The sequence below is a fragment of the Cryptomeria japonica genome, chromosome 8, assembly GCF_030272615.1.
Source record: "Cryptomeria japonica chromosome 8, Sugi_1.0, whole genome shotgun sequence".
In the NCBI taxonomy this organism is placed as follows: domain Eukaryota; kingdom Viridiplantae; phylum Streptophyta; class Pinopsida; order Cupressales; family Cupressaceae; genus Cryptomeria; species Cryptomeria japonica.
Window position 1 is genome coordinate 634714543 of NC_081412.1, and position 18856 is coordinate 634733398.

General features: G+C 32.8%; 1 protein-coding gene across 1 annotated transcript; it reads right to left on the reverse strand.

Annotated features, from left to right (window-relative positions):
* Positions 1 to 17534: 17534 nt before the first annotated feature.
* Positions 17535 to 18800, reverse strand: LOC131857868 (receptor-like protein Cf-9 homolog). The gene has a single exon (XM_059210639.1). The coding sequence runs from the start codon at positions 18798 to 18800 to the stop codon at positions 17535 to 17537; it is 1266 nt and encodes a 421-aa protein (XP_059066622.1).
* Between the last annotated feature and the right edge of the window lie 56 nt (positions 18801 to 18856).

An 18856-nucleotide genomic window follows, 5' to 3' on the forward strand; every position in this document is an offset into this window, starting at 1 on the left:
AAGTACAAGGATATGTCAATAACAATGGAAAATATTGACTTTCAACGTATATCTATAGCCTTCTTTGACATAACTGTTTGATGAAATTAAAACACATTATAGATTATGGTGTGTAGATTTCAAATATGTAATTTTTTTTGGATTTTTGGAATACTTTTTTCTATTTTTTAATTATTATTTTTATGAAAATCATATTTTTAATTTATTTAATAAATTTTGTATTATTTACATTTGAGGGTCCAAGAGTTAGTATTTTGTGTCAATGTAGGCCTAGGTTGAGTTCATTCTTCTTAAGTTTGCATTTTTGTGTAAATAGTGGGTTTGAGTAGGTGGTTGACCTTCTTGATGGTCAAAAGTGTCAAAACTTGGTATAAGCATTAGGGAGGGTTAAATAGATCTTAGAAATGTTTGAAAAGTCGTATGTGATGACTTGGAATAGGTCTTATAGGTTGGAGAGACCAAAAGTGCAAAAATCACAAAGTTGCAAAAAGTTGTCATGACAACTTTTGTCCTGAATTGGTTAGCGGTGGAGTTAGGGTTTGTTCAACGCCCTAGGAGGACTCCACATGTGGGAAAGATATAAATACCCTCTCTTACACATTTAACAAGGTTAGAGAAGTATGTGATGTAAGTTCAACAATTGAGACTACTCATTTTTCAGTCTTGTTGACAACATTTTGGTTTGAGTTCACTCATTTTGCAATTGAATATGGATTGAATCCATTGATTCAGAAATGGATTGAGTTAATCTTATGTGTTATTGTGTTTTTTTTTCAATTTAGAGTTTTTGAAATACTATTCATTGGTGTTTTCTTGCTTAAGTTCGCAAGCAGCCAGTTTTTGCTTGTATATAGCAGTTTTCTAGTAAATATGATTGCCCCATGAGTTTCAAACATGCTGAAATCACGGATAGTTGGGAAATGATAGGAAACCACCTATACATTGTACATATTTAGGTTCAAGTTCTGGAGAAGAGTTTAAGTATGACTGTCACCTTGTTCTAGGCGAGTCCACGAGCAACCAGGCTAGAGGAAATAAGGTGAAAATGAAGTGCTAAGTGTAGGGGTGTGTGCCAAATCACCATTTCAGAGTTTGGAGGGGTCCATGGACTTGGGACAAAGTTTTCCATGCAAGGAGGAGATTTTACAAAGCTATTTGATGCCAAAACCCCAACTTGTTCATTCACTGCTCGTTAAAGGCCTAGTAAACCCTTCAAAACCCTCATTTTTGGGTTAGTACATTGTACGGTGAAACTAGGGGCCAAAACCAAAAAAATCCTTTAGTACTAGGTGTATCTTTGAAGAAAATCTGAACTTATTTTGGGGTCTTTTGCATCATTTTCCTTCAACCCCTAGAAAACCGGATTTGGAGGCCTAATAGGGCTCATTCCTTGTAGCCCTTTTCTAGGCAAGATTTTGAAATTGGTAAGAAACCTAATGATTGCAAACAACTAATGGACCCTAAATGAATTCAAAACATGTTAGAAGATACTTGCACACCTTTGCATCATCCCACAATAGCAGTAGGTCAGTTTGACAAGTTGAAGCCAAGAGGCCAGAATTGAGCACCTGAGAAGCATTGTGAATTGATAGGGTTCCTAACCAAAAGACCAAAAGAAAACACCTTAGAATGGTCAAGAATCAAGCCCTAGAAGAGATTGAGAAGGAATTGGATGTATAGAGTGCAATTAGGCTTGGTGAGTTGGTGGAATTGAGCAACACCAACTAGGTGACGTGTTGAGTAGGCTTGGTAAACCCCATCAAATTGGTATCAGAGCCTATAAGATTTGGGTGAAAAGAGTTGATGTCCTCAGTGGAATATGTAAGAGACAAAATCATGGTGACCAATGCAGAGTTGGCAAGGAAAGTGGATGATCAGGAGGAAGAGAATAGACTCCTGAAAGAGAAATTGATTGAATTGGAGAGTAAGCTTGGTGCAATTGAAACTAAGGCTGATGAAGTGTTGGTAAAGGTTGAAGGAGAAAAAGGGAAGGGTAAAGAAGTGTTAGAGATAGACAAAGTGCGTGAACCAGATCCTGTTCTAGAGAAAGAACCTTTCCTGAAGGCATTGAAAGCCTTGAGCGGTAAATCACTAGAAGGATTGCCATTGTTCACTGGTAAGATGGAGGCAGAAGTGGTCTTAGAATGGATAGAAGGTATGGAGAACCACTTTGAATATGAAGGTATAATTGAAAATGGATGAAGCACCCATCTCTTCTTGGAAAGGGATGCTAGTAAAAATTAAAGAAGTCTACCTCCCTGATGACTATGAAGTGCAAATTCATAGGAAGAGACAAAATTTAAGACAAAAAGACCTTGATGTTAGTAGCTACACAGAGGAGTTTCACAAACTTAGCCTTAGATCTCATGTGGTGGAAGAAGAGAGTCTCAACGTTGCTAGGTACCTAAATGGTCTACGGTGGAACATCCAAGAAGAAATCAGCCTAATGAGCCCAAAAACAGTCCATCAAACCTTTCAACTTGCCCTTAAGGTGGAGGAAAAACTGAAAAGAAAACATGACTCAAGCAGAAATAGAGGCCATAGGGGAGGCTTTGGAGGAAGAAGTATTGAACAAAGAACACAAGGTGAGTCCAAACTCATAGAGCAGCAAGAGAGTGGCACTAGTAGAGGAGGATTCAATTGAGGAAGGGGATCAAATAGTGGTTCCAAGGGAAGATGTAGTGGACAAGGTAGAGGTTCCTCATATTTTGCAACAATGAAGTGATACCATTGTAACCAACTTGGCCATCCAACATATAGGTGTCCAGAGAAGGGATCATCATCACAAGGTAGTGAAATAAGAGTGAACTATCTTCAAGAAGAGTCTTCAAGTAGCATGACCTCAGAGGTTGCCTTAGAGTCAGAAGTAGGTGACAACTTGATGATAAGGAGAACTTTGATCAAAGAACTAGTCAGAGAAGAGCCTAGCCAAAGAAGGTCCTTATTTAGAATCAAATGCAAGACTATGGACAAAGTGTGCAAAGTGATAATTGATTCAGGGTCTACAGACAATATTGTATTAGAAGAGGTAGTGAGTAAACTCAAATTGCAAAGGATACCTCACAACAATCCTTGTAGATTCACTTGGTTAAACAAAGGTCAACATGTTCTAGTCAATGAGCAAGCATGGGTCGATTTTACCATTGGAAGGTATAAGGGCAAGGTATTATGTGATGTCCTACCCATGGATTCATGTCATCTCCTATTAGGAAGACCATGGCAATTTGATAGACAAGCTATCCATGATGGAGCAAAGAATGCATACTCATTCAAGAAAGATGGAGTCACATTCAAGATTCACTCTATCCTTGAGCAAGGTGAGAAAAGGGCAACAGGTCCTAATGTTCTTTTGGTAAGTGAAAAATAGTTTTTGAAGACACTTGAGCAAGGTGAAGGTGTAGGATTTGCACTAGTGATGAACCCTAAAGAGGAAGACAAGAAAGATCAGTTAGATTTGCCAAAAGAGGTGCAAGATTTGTTGAAGAAATTCAAAGGCGTAGTAAGTGATAGACAACCAGCCACATTACCTCCTAAAAGAGCCATAAGCCATCAAATAGACTTCATTCCTAGATCATCCTTACTTAACAAGGAAACTTATAAGATGACTCCCCAACAAAAAGTTGAGATTGCCAAGCAAATCCAAGAGCTCTTAGACCAAGGCCTAATTAGGAGAAGCATTAGCCCTTGTGCTGTCCCTACTATGTTAGCCCCAAAGAAAGGTGGTACTTGGAGGTTGTGTACTGATTATAGAGCCATAAATAGGATCACCATCAGATATAGGTTCCCTATTCCTAGAATAGAAGACCTCATGGATTGTTTAGGGGAAGCTAAGTGCTTTACCAAGAGTGACCTTAAAAGTGGATATCACCAAATTAGGATTAAAGAGGGTGATGAGTGGAAAACAACATTCAAGACAACAAAGGGACTTTATGAGTGGCTTGTAATGTCATTTGGATTATCCAATTATCCAAGCACCTTCATGAGACTCATGAATGAGGTGATGAAGGATTTCATAGGTAAATTTGTGGTGGTATATCTAGATGAAATTCTCATTTTCAGTAAGGATAGGGTGATCATATTACTCATTTACAAGATGTATTACAAAGATTGTATGATAAAAAGCTAACCATGAACTTGGATAAGTGTGAGTTTGTCAACCAGGATTTGGTTTACCTTGGGTTTGTATTGTCTCAAGGAAACCTAAAGATGGATCCCAGCAAGGTTGAATCCAAAGTAAATTGGCCCACCTAAGTCAACAATAGAGGTGAGAAGCTTCCATGGACTAGCTCAGTACTATAGGAAGTTCATTAGGCAATTCAGTGCCATATGTGCACCAATGTTAGACACCATTAGAGGTGGAATGAAGGAAAAATTTTAGGGGAATGAGGAAGCCAACAAAGGTTTTGAAACCTTGAAGGGGAAGATAGCTACTCAACCGGTGCTAGTGTTGCCTAGTTTTGAGAAATTTTTCATTGTAGAATGTGATGCAAACAATGTTGAGGTAGGTGTTACCCTAAGCCAATAAGAAAGACCAGTAGCTTTCCATAGTGAGAAGCTAAGTGATTCCAAGAAGAAATATTCCTATTATGATCTTGAGTTGCATGCTTTAGTGCAGGCTTTGAGAAAGTGGAGACACTATCTCCTCCCTAAGGAATTTGTAGTCTATACAGATAACCAAGCATTGAGTTTCCTAAAATCACAAGATAAACTTAGTCATAAGCATATGAAATGGGTGGAGTATATGCAGGCCTATACATTCACCATTAAGCACAAGAAAGGGCAGTTAAACCGGGTAGCTGATGCATTAAGTAGAAGACTTTTGATAGTCCAAGAGATCCAATTGAGAAGCATAGGTGTTGACAATTTTAGAGGCTTATATCCAGAGGATGAAGACTTCTCAAATGCCTACAAGGTGTAAAAGGAGTATCAAAACCACTTCCATAGTGAGTATTCTGATTTTGCTTTGCAAAATGGACTATTGTTTAGAGGTGGGCAGCTTTGTGTGTCTAGAGGCTCAATGAGGGAAAATCTCATACAAGAGAAGCATAATGGAAGCCTTAGTTGATATTTTGGATTCAATAAGACTCAAGAGTTGGTTCAAAGGTACTACTATTGGCCAAGGATGAGTCAAGATGTGAAGAAGTATATGGAGACTTGCATAGTTTGCCAAAAGGCCAAAGGTACTTCTACAAATGCCAGTTTACACCAACCTCTTCCTATACCAAATAGACCTTGGGAATGCATTAGTATGGACTTTGTAGTAGGTTTACCAAGGACAAAACATGGATATGACAACATTTATGTCATTGTGGAGAGATTTAGCAAAATGGCTCACTTTGTGCCTTGCAAGACTACTCATGATGCATGCCAAATAGCTCAATTGTTCTTCAAAGAGGTAGTGAGGATACATGGTTTACCCATGAGAATTGTTTCAGATAGAGACTCAAAGTTCATGAGTAATTTTTGGAAGACACTTTGGCAAAATCTTGGCACCAACCTCTCTTTTGGATTAGCCTATCATCCTCAAACAGATGGGCAGACCGAAGTGGTGAATAGGAGCTTGGAAAACTTATTAAGGTGCCTTACTAAGGGATATGGTCAGACATAGGATCAAGTACTCTCACAAGCTGAATATGCATACAATGACACCATGAATAGGACTACCGACAAGAGCCCTTTTGAGGTGGTCTATGGAGTGCACCCAAGAGGAATTTTGGAGTTGAGAGACTTAGGTAGTGCAGCAGCAAGAAGTGGATATGCAAAAGAATTTGCATAATCAATGAAGGAAGTACATGAATCAGTCAAGCAAGCATTGAAGGAGAACACAAGCAAACTCAAGCAAGCATTGATGGAGAACATAAGGAAACTCAAGCAAAAAGTTGATGAAAGGAGGAAAAATCTACAATTTCAAGTGGGAGATCTTGTCATGGTGCACCTAAAAAAAGAAAGGCTACAGCAAGGAGTGCCTAACAAGTTACAAATGAGAAGGATAGGTCCATTTACCATTCTAGCCAAGTATGGAGAAAATGCATACAAGGTGGATCTACCTAGTGACATAGGATTGTCATCGGTTTTCAACATAGCAGACTTAATTGCCTATAAGGGACCAATTCAAAGTTCATATTGTAGTCACTCAGAGGTATCAGATGATGTGAACCACCTTCAATTACCAGCCAAACCAAATCCACAGGCCAAGAAGGTGTTGAGTTCAAGGATCGCCAAGAAGACAAGGCATCAAGCCTATTGGGAGAACCTCATCAAATGGTAGGGTATGTATGATGTTGAATCTACATGGGTGATTGAGATAGAGTTTAAGAAGCTTGGGATTGATCAGAATCTGATTTCCAAAGAGGTGACATGATCTTCTTTTGTTTGGGAGAATGGTGCAAGAGCACCTAGGACTTAGGCAAAATATTTTTCACAATTTTGGCTTGTATTGACCCAAATGAAGTCATTAGTGAATAAGGACTCTAGGAGGGTCCAAGAGATAGTATTTGTTTCAATGTAGGCCTAGGCCGAGTTAATTCTTCTTAGGTTTGCATTTTTATGTAACTAGTGGGTTTGAGTAGGTGGTTGACCTTCTTGATGGTCAAAAGTGTCAAAAATTGATATAGGAATTAGGGAGGGTTAAATAGGGCTTAGACATGTTTGAAAATTCATATGTGTTGATTTGGAATAGGTCTTATAGGTTGGAGAGACCAAAAGTGCAAAAATTACAAACTTGCAAAAAGTTGTCATGACAACTTTTGTCTTGAATTGGTTAGTGGTTGAGTTAGGGGTTTTCAAACACCCTAGGAGGACTCCACATGTGGAAAATATATAAATACCCTCTCTTTCACATTTACCAAGGTTAGAGAAGTGTGTGATGTAAGTTCAACAACTAAAAATACTCATTTTCAGTCTTGTTGACACGATTTTGGCTTGATTTCACTCATTTTGCAATTGAATATGAGTTGAATCCATTGATCCAGCAATGGATTGAGTTACTCTTGTGTGTTTTTGTGTTTTTAGTTCAATTTAGAGTTTTATAAATACTGTTCATTTTTTTTTTCTTGCTTAAGTTTGCGAGCAGCCAGTTTTGGCTTGTATATAATAGTTTTCTTATAAATATGGTTGCCCCATGAGTTCCACACATGCTGCCATCAAGTCTAGTTGGGAAATTGTAGGAAACCAACTTTACATTTTAAATATTCAGGTTCAATTTTTGGAGAAGAGTTGAAGTATGACTGTCACCTTGTTCTAGGTGAGTCGAGGAGCAACCTGACAAGAGGAAACAAGGTTAAAATGAAGTGCTAATTGTAGGGGTGTGTGCCAAATCACCATTTTAGACTTTGGAGGGGTCCATGGAGTTGGGATATACTTTTTCATTAAGGGAGGAGATTTTACAAATCCATTTGATGCCAAAACCCCAACTTGTTCATTCACTATCGGTTAAAGTCCTAGTAAACCCTTCAAAGCCCTCATTTTGGGGTTAGTACATTGTACGGTGAAACGAGGGGCCAAAACCACAAAAATCCTTCAAGTTTAGGTGTATCTTTGAATAAAATCCAAATTTATTTAAGGGTCTTTTGCATCATTTTCCTTCAAGCCCCAGAAAACTGGATTTGGAGGCCAAAGTAGGGCTCATTCCTTGTAGCCCTTTTCTAGGCAAGATTTTGAAATTGGTAAGAAACCTAATGATTCCGAACCACTAATGGATCCTAAATGCATTGAAAAAAATTTAGAAGACACCTCCACAAATTTGCATCATCCCACAATAGTAGGAGATCAGTTTGACAAGTTGAAGCCAAGAGGCCAGAATTGAACACCTGAGAAGCACTGTGAATTGATAGGGTTCCTAACCAAAACACCTGAAGAAAACACCTTAGAATGGTAAAGAATCAATCCCTAGAAGAGACTGAGAAGGACTTGGAGGTCTAGAGTGCAACTAGGCCTGGTGAGTTGGTGGAATTGAGCAACACCAACTAGGTGAAGTGTTTCAATCTTTAAGTATTTCAATTTTTAAGATCAATTGTGAGAAATTTTAAAAATTGAGAAAAAGAACATCCACTTTAGGAACTTTATGTGGACTCAACTTCTTTCAATGACATGTATACGGTATGGATTCCACCATCCAACAAGTTGTGTTATGTTGGGTGATCCATATATTTATATGCTAAACAATCACAACTAGCAAGCCACACTATATTAGGTGACCAATTCCTTAAGAAACATAAACAAGAACAAAAAAAAAAACTAGAAAGACACACTCTACTATATAATAAATTCTTTATGGAATGTAAACAACAATAGAGATCAAAATAGCAAGCCATGTCGTACTAGTTGATGATGATGAGTCATATGAAATGGATGTCATTGGCTAGAAATTTATGTTATATTGGTTGAATCATATACAATCAAAACCTTAGGGAATGTAAAAATGGATCACACTAATAGCTCACACTATAGTAGATGATCAAGAGAAGCCATATACCACAAAAATTGTAAGAGATAGATTTGATTATCACACCTTAGGGGGTGTTATGCAACACAATGCCACCACTTACGGGGCACACCAAAGAAAATAATACACAAAAAGGAGGTGATATACTCCCCTTTATATGTTATCATATTTTTATACGAATACCTCAAGGATAAGAGAGAGATCCATATCAAGAAAACACACCTTCAACATGAAGAAGAGATACACAATCATGATGCATGCGTCCAAGTGAGTAACATATCCTTATGAATGATGTACACACCTCTAAGAAAGGAAGGAATCATCACAAATGATATATACGTATTTAAATAAGGGTAAAGGGATCCTTATCAAGGATATACATTTTGAAACAAAGAGAATGGATTCTCATTAGGGATACATACCTTCCAAAAAGGCAAATATGGGGTAATTATTGTCTAAGAATACCTACCTTCTTAAAAAAAAATTAGGAATCCCTCCTAGCAAACTAGTTCAAACCGTATCTAGCAGCTTTCTAGTTCTATAATGTAAAAAAAAAATGTGCCATATAATGTGTAAAACTGGTTTGAGTGAATATATGAAACCAAGGAATCGTAAACTTGAAGATCTATTTATTAAAGTGTAGGAAGCATATAAGTGAGAACTAAAGAGTATAGCGATGGGAAGATTAATAGATTAGTATATATTGTGCAACTTTTAAGAATGAAATAGGTATTATATATATATAATCTAAAATGAATGCATAAACATGAGAATGAATTATAAATTCTAGAGAATCCCTTAATTACATAATATATTCTAGCATCACATTTAGTACATCATCATATAATTTATATATAGATTAAACTTATTGTATGGACATTTTCTTATTTCTAATGAGAGAAACTATATATGGTGAATGGAAGGGAGTTGAATATTTTTATGGATTTTTAAAATTTTAATTAACTTTGTATTTTAGTCTTCACATTGAAAATTTATATTTTCCTCGAAAAGAATTGTTCAAATTATATCACATAACACATTCTCATATCTTGATATAGGTAAACAAAAAGATCAAGAATATTTAGGAATATTTATCGAGTGCTTTTAATGAAAAGTGATTAACATGAATAATATACTTTTACTAAAGAATTTTTTTTTTAAATGTTGTTCCTAAAATTACATGATTTTAACATAATATTTTATTAAAAAAATTTAAAAATAATTATAATTATAGCTAACTATTTTTCTATATGTACTTTAATTAATGTACAAAATCAAAATAACATTATAATAAAATTATTATCTTAGAAATTAGATTAATTTTATAACCATTAATTTATATTCTTCAAATATATAATATTTTTCAACTAAATACATATATCTTTGATGAATAATTTTTAATAAAAAATTTAAAATATTTTATTATAATTTAAAAGGTTGTTCATTTTTGTGTAAGCTCATAAAATATCTATTTAATACAATTCTAGTTTATCACATTCTCTAAGTCAATTATGTGACTTTTATTTGTTGGGAAGAGTCGCTCTAAAAGAAATTTAGTCAGTAAAAATTTTTATGTGACTTTCATTTTATTTAGTGGGAACAATGGTCGGTAATGACTAGAAATGCACACAACATTTGGTTTGATCATGAATACTTATAATTTGTTGCCTAGAAAATGTTTGGAATATGCAATTGAACATTCAATTTGCATTCATTCTTAAATCGACATGTCTTTTGCCATCTTGAACAATGGAAAGACAAATGCATCACACAATGAACTTTCTAATTTTGAATGGATAGTTTAGTTTTGTTGTGACAACTAGTGGTTGTGTTTCTTCTAAATATAACAATTGATTGGTATGTGTTAAGTGAACTTTGTATTTATAGATGATTATAAAATAAATATATTAATAATATTTTATATTACAATAATAGTATACTGATTTTTAATGAAATATATTATTGAGAAATAAATAACATTAATCAATTGATGTAAATAGGTGATGATTCTTAATTTTTTTTACATGCACGAATTTAAAAAATTAAAAAGTTGAAGAAATCATTAATTGAAATATCAATAATCTAAGCGGTATCATAGTTGGGAAGTTTACCAAGTCTAGATTGTGACTTTGTGATTGTAGAGTTAGGTTGCATCTAGCATCATGACAATAAGAGCTCTATGAAAGAAAGAATCCATACAAAGGGTAGTTGTAAGTTGATATAATATTTGTAGAGCACTTTTAATTTACTCAATACTTTGTAGAATTCTAAAATAGCTAACCTAGGCTCAATTATTATATACAAAATATCATCTATTTCATCCATTATTTTTTAAATCTAATAGAATTACATACTTGTAATGAGGTAATATAATATTATTTTAAAAATTGGTTCATTCAAATCATTCAATGTTTCAATTAACACTTTGTATTTCAAAAAAATCCAAAGGTAAAATGTTGGAAGCAATAAAGAAAAGCCAAGTATATTTAATGGTCAAAGTTCTAGGAATCCGACCTATATATCTCTTGTTTGTTGGGATTACCATCAACCTTGTAAATATTTTGTGAGTAGTGACATGTACGCTTAGCTCAACCCCTTCAAAAGCCCATTTTAACCCACATACTTGATATTTATTAAATGGAAACCTATAGCTAAACATGGAACAAACAAGTTAGATAAAACATGATACTTGTTGTTTTCTCATGACATCTTTTCTACATTGATATTCTCTGTTCTGAATCTGATATAGCAGTGCATGCACAGTAGGAGTAGGTTTATGTATGTAGGAGTAACCCGGAGCTCTAATGAAATTATTTTTCTCTTTATTTCAAGTCATCTCATGGAGTGGACAATGGGATGCTTGGATCTACGAAGCTGACCAGAAGACCCTTCTCCAGAACTCATCAACCTATTCAAGCAATGATGGGTTCTTTCTTTCCCTTCTTCCTACATTCTTCTATTCCATTTCTGTTTGCATTTCTATGATCAATGTGATCTTTTCTCAGCTATTCCCATGACTTGTGTGGGATCTTCTGAATAGTTTTCTCTTTATAAATAAAGATATATTACATGCAGATGTTTTCTTTCTTGATTCATATATTTCATATTGGAAATAAGATACTTGTATGGCATACATTTTTTTAATAAAGATAGTAAACTTGGAAAAAAATTGTGTACCTTTTCTCTGCAATACATAAGACCTATTGTAGGTCACCAAGATTTTTAAGTGTGATAAAATTTTGGTAACATTACCACCTAAACGTTTGTATATTTTTTTAATGGTTTTCGAGGTATTGTGTTTAGTGGAAAATTAATTATTATTTATTTTAAGTTAACTCCATGATTAAATGCATTTTAGTCAAAGCACTACTACTAATGGAAGGGTAACAAAATTTTGAATACTTATCTCGATTAAACATCACCTAAAATTTTGTACTTCATTTTCTTAATTGCTTTGGTAGGTTTTGTCAATAGAGAAAACATTAAAGTGTTCTTTATTTTAAAGTAAAATCCATGATTAAACATAATTGATTCAAATTAGTTTCAATAATGAATGGGTAACCAAAATTCCAATGTTTGACCATTGTAAACATTACCTAAAATATTGTAGAATATTTTTTAAAACAGTTTAATAAATTTTGTCTTTAGAGGAAGTTTTAAGTGTTTTTTTTAATTTTGAAAGGAACTTCATAACTAAGTTCATTTGGGTTAAAGTAGTTCTAGTAGTATATGGGTTAAAAAGTTCAAATTCTTGACCAATGTAAATGTCACCTTAAATTTTATTTTAGATATTAATGGATGGGTAAGAAATTTTTCAAAGCTTCCAATCTTACAAACATCGCATACAAATTTGAGGCAATGTAGTACTAGTACTAGATGGGCAAGGAAAGTTTCAATGTTTCATTCCTATAAGGATTACATGAAATTTTGATCTACTATCTAGTAGGTTTGTCTTTAGAGTAAAGTTAAGTTTACTTAATTTTGAATAAAAAGCTATGGTTAAATGCATTTGATACAAAGTCGTGCTAGTAATGGATGGATAACAACGTTTCAATTTTTGACCATGCTAAATATCATTTTAAATTTTGAGACAAAGTAATACTAGTATTGGATAGGCAAGGAATGATCGAATGCTTCACCACTGTAAACATCACTTGAAATTTTGTATTATGTTTTTCATAATTGATTTGATTAGTTTTCTCTTTAGAATAAATTAGATGTTTTTTATTTTAAAAAAACTGCATGATTAAATACATTTTAATAAAATAATACTTACAATAAATGAATAAAAAAAATATAATATTTCATCGTATTAAAAATCAAAAAATCATAAAGTGAAATTATTTCAAATCACTACTCCTAAAATATAAATGAATATATTTGACTCAAAATATACTAAATTAAACCTTGGTAAAATATTATTTTCTTATCATTTTCTTTCTTTATCATTGAGATAATAGAGTTGTTCACCACACACCATCTACTATTTTGTTTTGGTAATTTTGTCTTTACAAAAAAAAAAAAAATTCTTAATTTTGAAAGAAACTCCATGATTAAATGCGTGAGTTAAAATAATACCTATAATAGATGAATAAGAAAATTTCCAATATTTCATCTTATTAAAGCCTAAAAATAAAAATAAATAACATGCTAATTAAAATGTTCATTTTCATAGAAGTGATTTTTTTTGTCAAATCATACCTTATTTAATGATAAAGTTTATATTGTAGGCATCTAATAGTATTGAGTTCAAATCTTCTACAGTATTAACAAGAGACACAAAGCGTTGAGTTCCTATCATCAATATGGTTAGTTTAGAGTAGTTGAAAGTAGAGATGCAATAGAGGGGGAGAGGAAGACAGAGAACAATAGATAGAGATAGAGATAGGTAGAGGGAGAAATAGAGAGGAAGAGGCGGAGAGATATATAAGGGTAGAGGGATAAAGAGAAAGAGATAGATAAATGTGTGTGTGTGTGTGTGCGTGTGTGTGTGTAGAGAGAGAGAGAGAGAGAGAAGTATATATGTTGTTTGCTTTAATTTTAACAATAGCATGTCGAGGAAGCCCATGATGAGTTGTGCAATATGTATGAGAAGTTAGATTAAGTTTAACATTTAGGAAAGAAAAAAAATCAATTGTATTTTTTTTAAAACGTTTTATGGATATTATTATTATTAGCTAGTTTTCTTATAAGAAAAAAGATTATTTCTATAAATCTAGATTAAACAAATAAATAAAAATAATTATCTAATAATTGAGCTAGGATGGATAATCGAAATTGAATTATGTATTATAATTAAATAAAGGGATAGGTGTACGTAGTTTTAGAATCGATGATAAATAAATGTGGTAGGTGTTGGTTGGAATATTTTTTCATTGTTGAAAGATTAGTTATTTTAGTTTGATGAATGTTTCAAACTCTAAATTGAAATTATGAACCAAAGTCAACAAAAATTATACTTATTATCCCTATTTAATCACATTAAAAAATTGAAATTAGACTTGTATAGTGTAGTATGTAATCATTAGATGTGAAATTGAAAAAAATATTGTATAGAGAAAATAAAAAAACTATTCCCTATAACAGTGGGCCAAAATATGAGGACTAATTGACTATTAATTCATTAATTAATTAAAGTTTGTGAAAATGTATTTGTTAGAAATATTAAATTGAAAAGAAATAATTAAAGTTAAGATATTATATTATAATATTATATACATCTTTTTTAATAGTATATTATTATTATATAATATTTAAACAAATTATTTTCATTATATTTAAGAAAATTATATTACTAAATTACATAAGGATTACCCCAATTTAACTTTTATATTTTTAATGTTGTCCAAAGGCGCCCGTTTCCACTATGACTTTGAATTTTCGGCAATGAAATTTCGGCCATAACAAGAATATTCCAAGAAACGAAAAAAAATTAAAGAACGGAGGATTGCACTGGGACCGCCATGCTTACCCATCTCTTTCACTCATCTACTACGACCCTGAATTTCTGCTGTGTGCTGGACTGAACCCATACAATACGGCAATGAAATTTGTAGGAAACATATTTTCTTAATATTAAAATATGACTTTGAAGAGTCTACCGGTAGAAAAATAATTTACAACTATGTAGATGTGAACATTGAATATTATTTGGAAGTCAGTTTGCTATGGCCAACAATAGTAGCTTTCTAGAAAATGTCCTCAACACGCGCTGAACAGTCAGTTTGCTATGGAATTGATTTGTGTCTTGACGTCCGTCATTTTTATAGATGGAGATTATAATCTAATTTAGAATTATTTTTGTTATTTTGACTTCCTTAACAAATTGGCCCAAACTTATATCTCTTTTTTGGAAGTCGTGTTGAAATAAGCATGAAAATGTGATTTGCACATTATAGTATTACATGGAAAGGCAAACCACAAATCATATTTAGTCATCTAATTAATTAATTTTGATCCAAACTAATCCATACTAAAATCTAATTAAGAACATCAATACAACATTACTATCACATCCTCATAAGATTATACGAACATTTATTAAAATTAGAACATACTAGCATATTGTAAGATTTTTCTTTTTAATTTATAATCAAAAGTTATCAACATCAAATTTGATAAGTGTCAAAATTTGCCAACACCAAATTTGATCACAAAAAATATTTTAACCTCATAATACTTGCATTTCAATTACTATCACAATTAATTAATCTATAATTAATTTCTTGTTAGTATACAATTTATTGTGTTAGCTTAAATTATTATTATTTTTTATTAGATTTAAGAATAAGAATTACAAAAACCAATATCTGAAACATTTAGAAAAAAAGTACCAAAAGATGAAGGTAAGCATGGTTGGGTGCGCGAGGAGAAGAAGAGTGTAATGTTGAAAGGGGAGTGTGTAGCAATGCATGGAGACAATGGAAAACCTGTGTAAAGGTGAAGAAACAAAAAAATCAGTAACCACACCTTTTTAGACAACTGAAATGAAACAACAGCAATGTGAAATTTATTTATTTATTTTTTTGGAATCTGGGGTGTCCCACAGGAGATAGCCTCTCGATTAATTATAATAATATATTGATTTGTAGTGAAATATATTATTGAGAAAGAAATGAGATTAATTATTTGATGTAAGTAGTCATTCTTAGTTTCTTTTATATGTATGAATTTAAAAATTTAAATAGATGAATAAATCATTACTTGAAATGTCAATAAATATGAATACTATTGTAGTTAGGAATTTTATCAAGTAAAATTTAGATTGTCACTTTTGTGATTGTTAATATAGGTTGCATCTAACATAATAACAATGAGAGCTATATGAAAGCAAGAAGCCATACAAAGGGCAATTGTAAGTTGATACAATATTTATAGAGTACTTTTAGTTCACCCATTTACTTTGTACAATTTCAAAATAGTCTACCTAAGCTCAATTATTATAGACAAAATATGATCTATTTCATCCAATATTTTTTAAATGTAATAGAATTACATACTTGTAATGAGGTTATATAATATTGTTTTCAAAAATAGTTCATTCAAATCATTCAATGTTTCAATTAGCAATCTGTATTTGAGAAAGGTCCAAAGGTACAACAAAATAAAGCCAAGTATATTTAATGGTCAAAGTTCTATGAATGCAATGTATATATGTCTCATTTGTTATGATTAAGGTGCCATTAACCTTGTAAATCTTGTATAATTAATTATTCCTTCTGTTTGTAAAATTCCATAATGGAATATGTACTCACTAAGAAATGGTCTTATTTCAGCTACATTTAGATCTCAATACCTAAAAAGGGGTGTGGGGGCACTTACCCCCCACTACTGTTGTCCCTCCAAGATTTTCCCTAGCAGGGGTTCTAGGATAGTGCTCCCAAATGGAATTTTTTAGAAAATTGCATTGTAAAATTATATAATTTTTTAGTCAATCTAAATCATTCATCATTAGGTCATAGAAATTATGGTAGGATTCGTTTCCTTAGAAGAAAACACATTTTAATGAGGGCATTGTATTAAGATTGTGACAAGACAGAAAGTTCAGATAAAAGAATAGACGATGTTGAAATAAAGACAAAAAGTGAAGTGTGTTAGTGATTTATTGTAAACTCTATTGAAATTTATATAGACCAGTGCACATCTCTTCTTGTGTTTATTTTCTTCTCAAAAATATATTTCCACATAAATATTATATTTTTCGTATATTCTTTTATTTCCTTTGTTTTCCCTAATTTGTTTTCCTATTATCTCTATTTGGTTATGCATTGGATCAATAATTATAATTACTAAAACTAGATTATCATTCTATAGATGTTTACCTTTATTTCAAACTTTATTTACTTTGAAGAAGTTCATAAATGAAACTTTAAAACTTTTCTTCCATGTTCCTTTTCAATATTTACCTCAATCTAATTTGCTTTTCTATTTTTGGTTTATCTTAATTTTTCCTTAGCAAAGATTTTAGTCTTTACGATATTTCCTTTAAATAAGGGTTTGTGAACTTCATCCTACGGAGGGGAGGAGATGTTCAATTGCTCAAGAACATATTGTAGAAAGATCACCCACAAATCAAGATATTTAAATTTTGAAATAGACATAAATTTGGTTGAACTATATTACCTGATCCAAAAAAATGATCCTCTAATATATCATATTTGTAAATTAAAAAAATATATTAATAGGAATCGTTAGAGATCAAAATAAATTATAATAAAACATAATAAATTTTAAAATAAAAATCAAATAATACAAAAAATTAAATTAAATACTATAATTTTTAAAATAATAAAATGTACAATTTCATCCCTTAAAATTACATTTTACACATCAAATTATTTAATAAAACAAAAACACTTAAAAAAAACTTCATATACACCGATGAAGAAAAAACACAAATACACTAGAAAAGCTAAAACCAAGGAATCATTTTGAATTTCATATATTACCCCTTGAAATGTTTCTGTCATCATTAACACCAACAATTTCTAACACACCTCATGCTAATAAATTTGCATCGGCCATATACTAAAAGAAAACTTTGTCATTATACTAACAAAACCCTCTATACAGTTGTATCTACTTTGATCTATTAACCTCTTATACACCCATCAATAGCTAAAATTACAACATCATAAAAATCGAAGGCTCTCTTTCTCACCCTCTTATTTAAAGTCAATACTCCAATCACAACAGAGAATCCCAAACCATAACTCAATCCAAGTCCGACTGCCCATCCTATCATTTCACCATCTGAATTCTTTGCTTCACCAATTCTCTCAATACTTGTGCAGTTGCCATAGCCAGAAGAGTTGTTGCAGACGCTTATATTGGTAAATGGAATCCCACTTAGGTTAAGATTGCCTAAGTAGGACGACTCCCCAAAAGTTAGGAACTGTCCTCCATGGGGTACCTTTCCATCAAGCATGTTGTAAGATAGATTCAAGAACTCCAAATAACTCAGGAACTCAAGTTCTAAGGGAATGTTGCCATTCAACCTGTTTAGCGAGAGGTCCAGAGACTCTAGTTGTTCCATGTGTCCCAATGTTTTTGGGATTCGGCCACTGAGATGATTCCTTGACAGGTTAAGGGCTATCAAGCCTTGAAGAGATCCCGTTTTAAAAGGAATGCTCCCTGATAAACTGTTGTTTGAAAGATCAATACATTTAAGAATAAAGAGAACTTTCACAAATTCAACATCCCAGCCTTTCCAGGAAATTTTGATCTGATTTGTATATTTAGCACCACCTGAACTGTATTCTTCGAGATGGTTTGAATTATTCTGCGATGCATTGACCATTGCAAGCAGGTTTGTAAGGTTGCTTGGAATAGCTCCTGAAAGGTGGTTGCCAGAAAGATCCAGAATTTGAAGATTCGGAAGGCCAATTACCTGGCGTGGGATACTGCCATGAAAATGATTAGACCTTAAGACCAACACATGCAGCTGTGATAGCTTTCCAATCCACTGGGGAAGGGTGCCTTCCAAATCATTATTTCCCAAATCCAATACTTGCAGAGATCGGCCTTCTGAAATGGACGAGGGAATAACTCCTCTCAAATGATTACCATTGAGCTTCAATGTATGCATGTTTGTAATGTTGCCCCACTCTGCTGGCAATTTACCTTCCAGATGATTTTCTGCCAAATCTAGAACACTAAGAGAAGAACAATTCCTGGTTAAATGAGGAGGAATGACACTGCTCAGCGTATTTTTTGAAAGGTCAAGAACCTGCAAATATGGAGTGCAAATAGAATCTGGAATCGCTCCGCTGAGGTTATTCCGCGACAAGGATAAGAACCTTGCATTTTCAAGATACGCACCGATGTGACTAGGAATAGAACCATTAAACTGATTCATCGACAGATCTAGCAGATAAGCTCCAGCGAGAGGAAGATGAAGAGAACCTTCTAGGC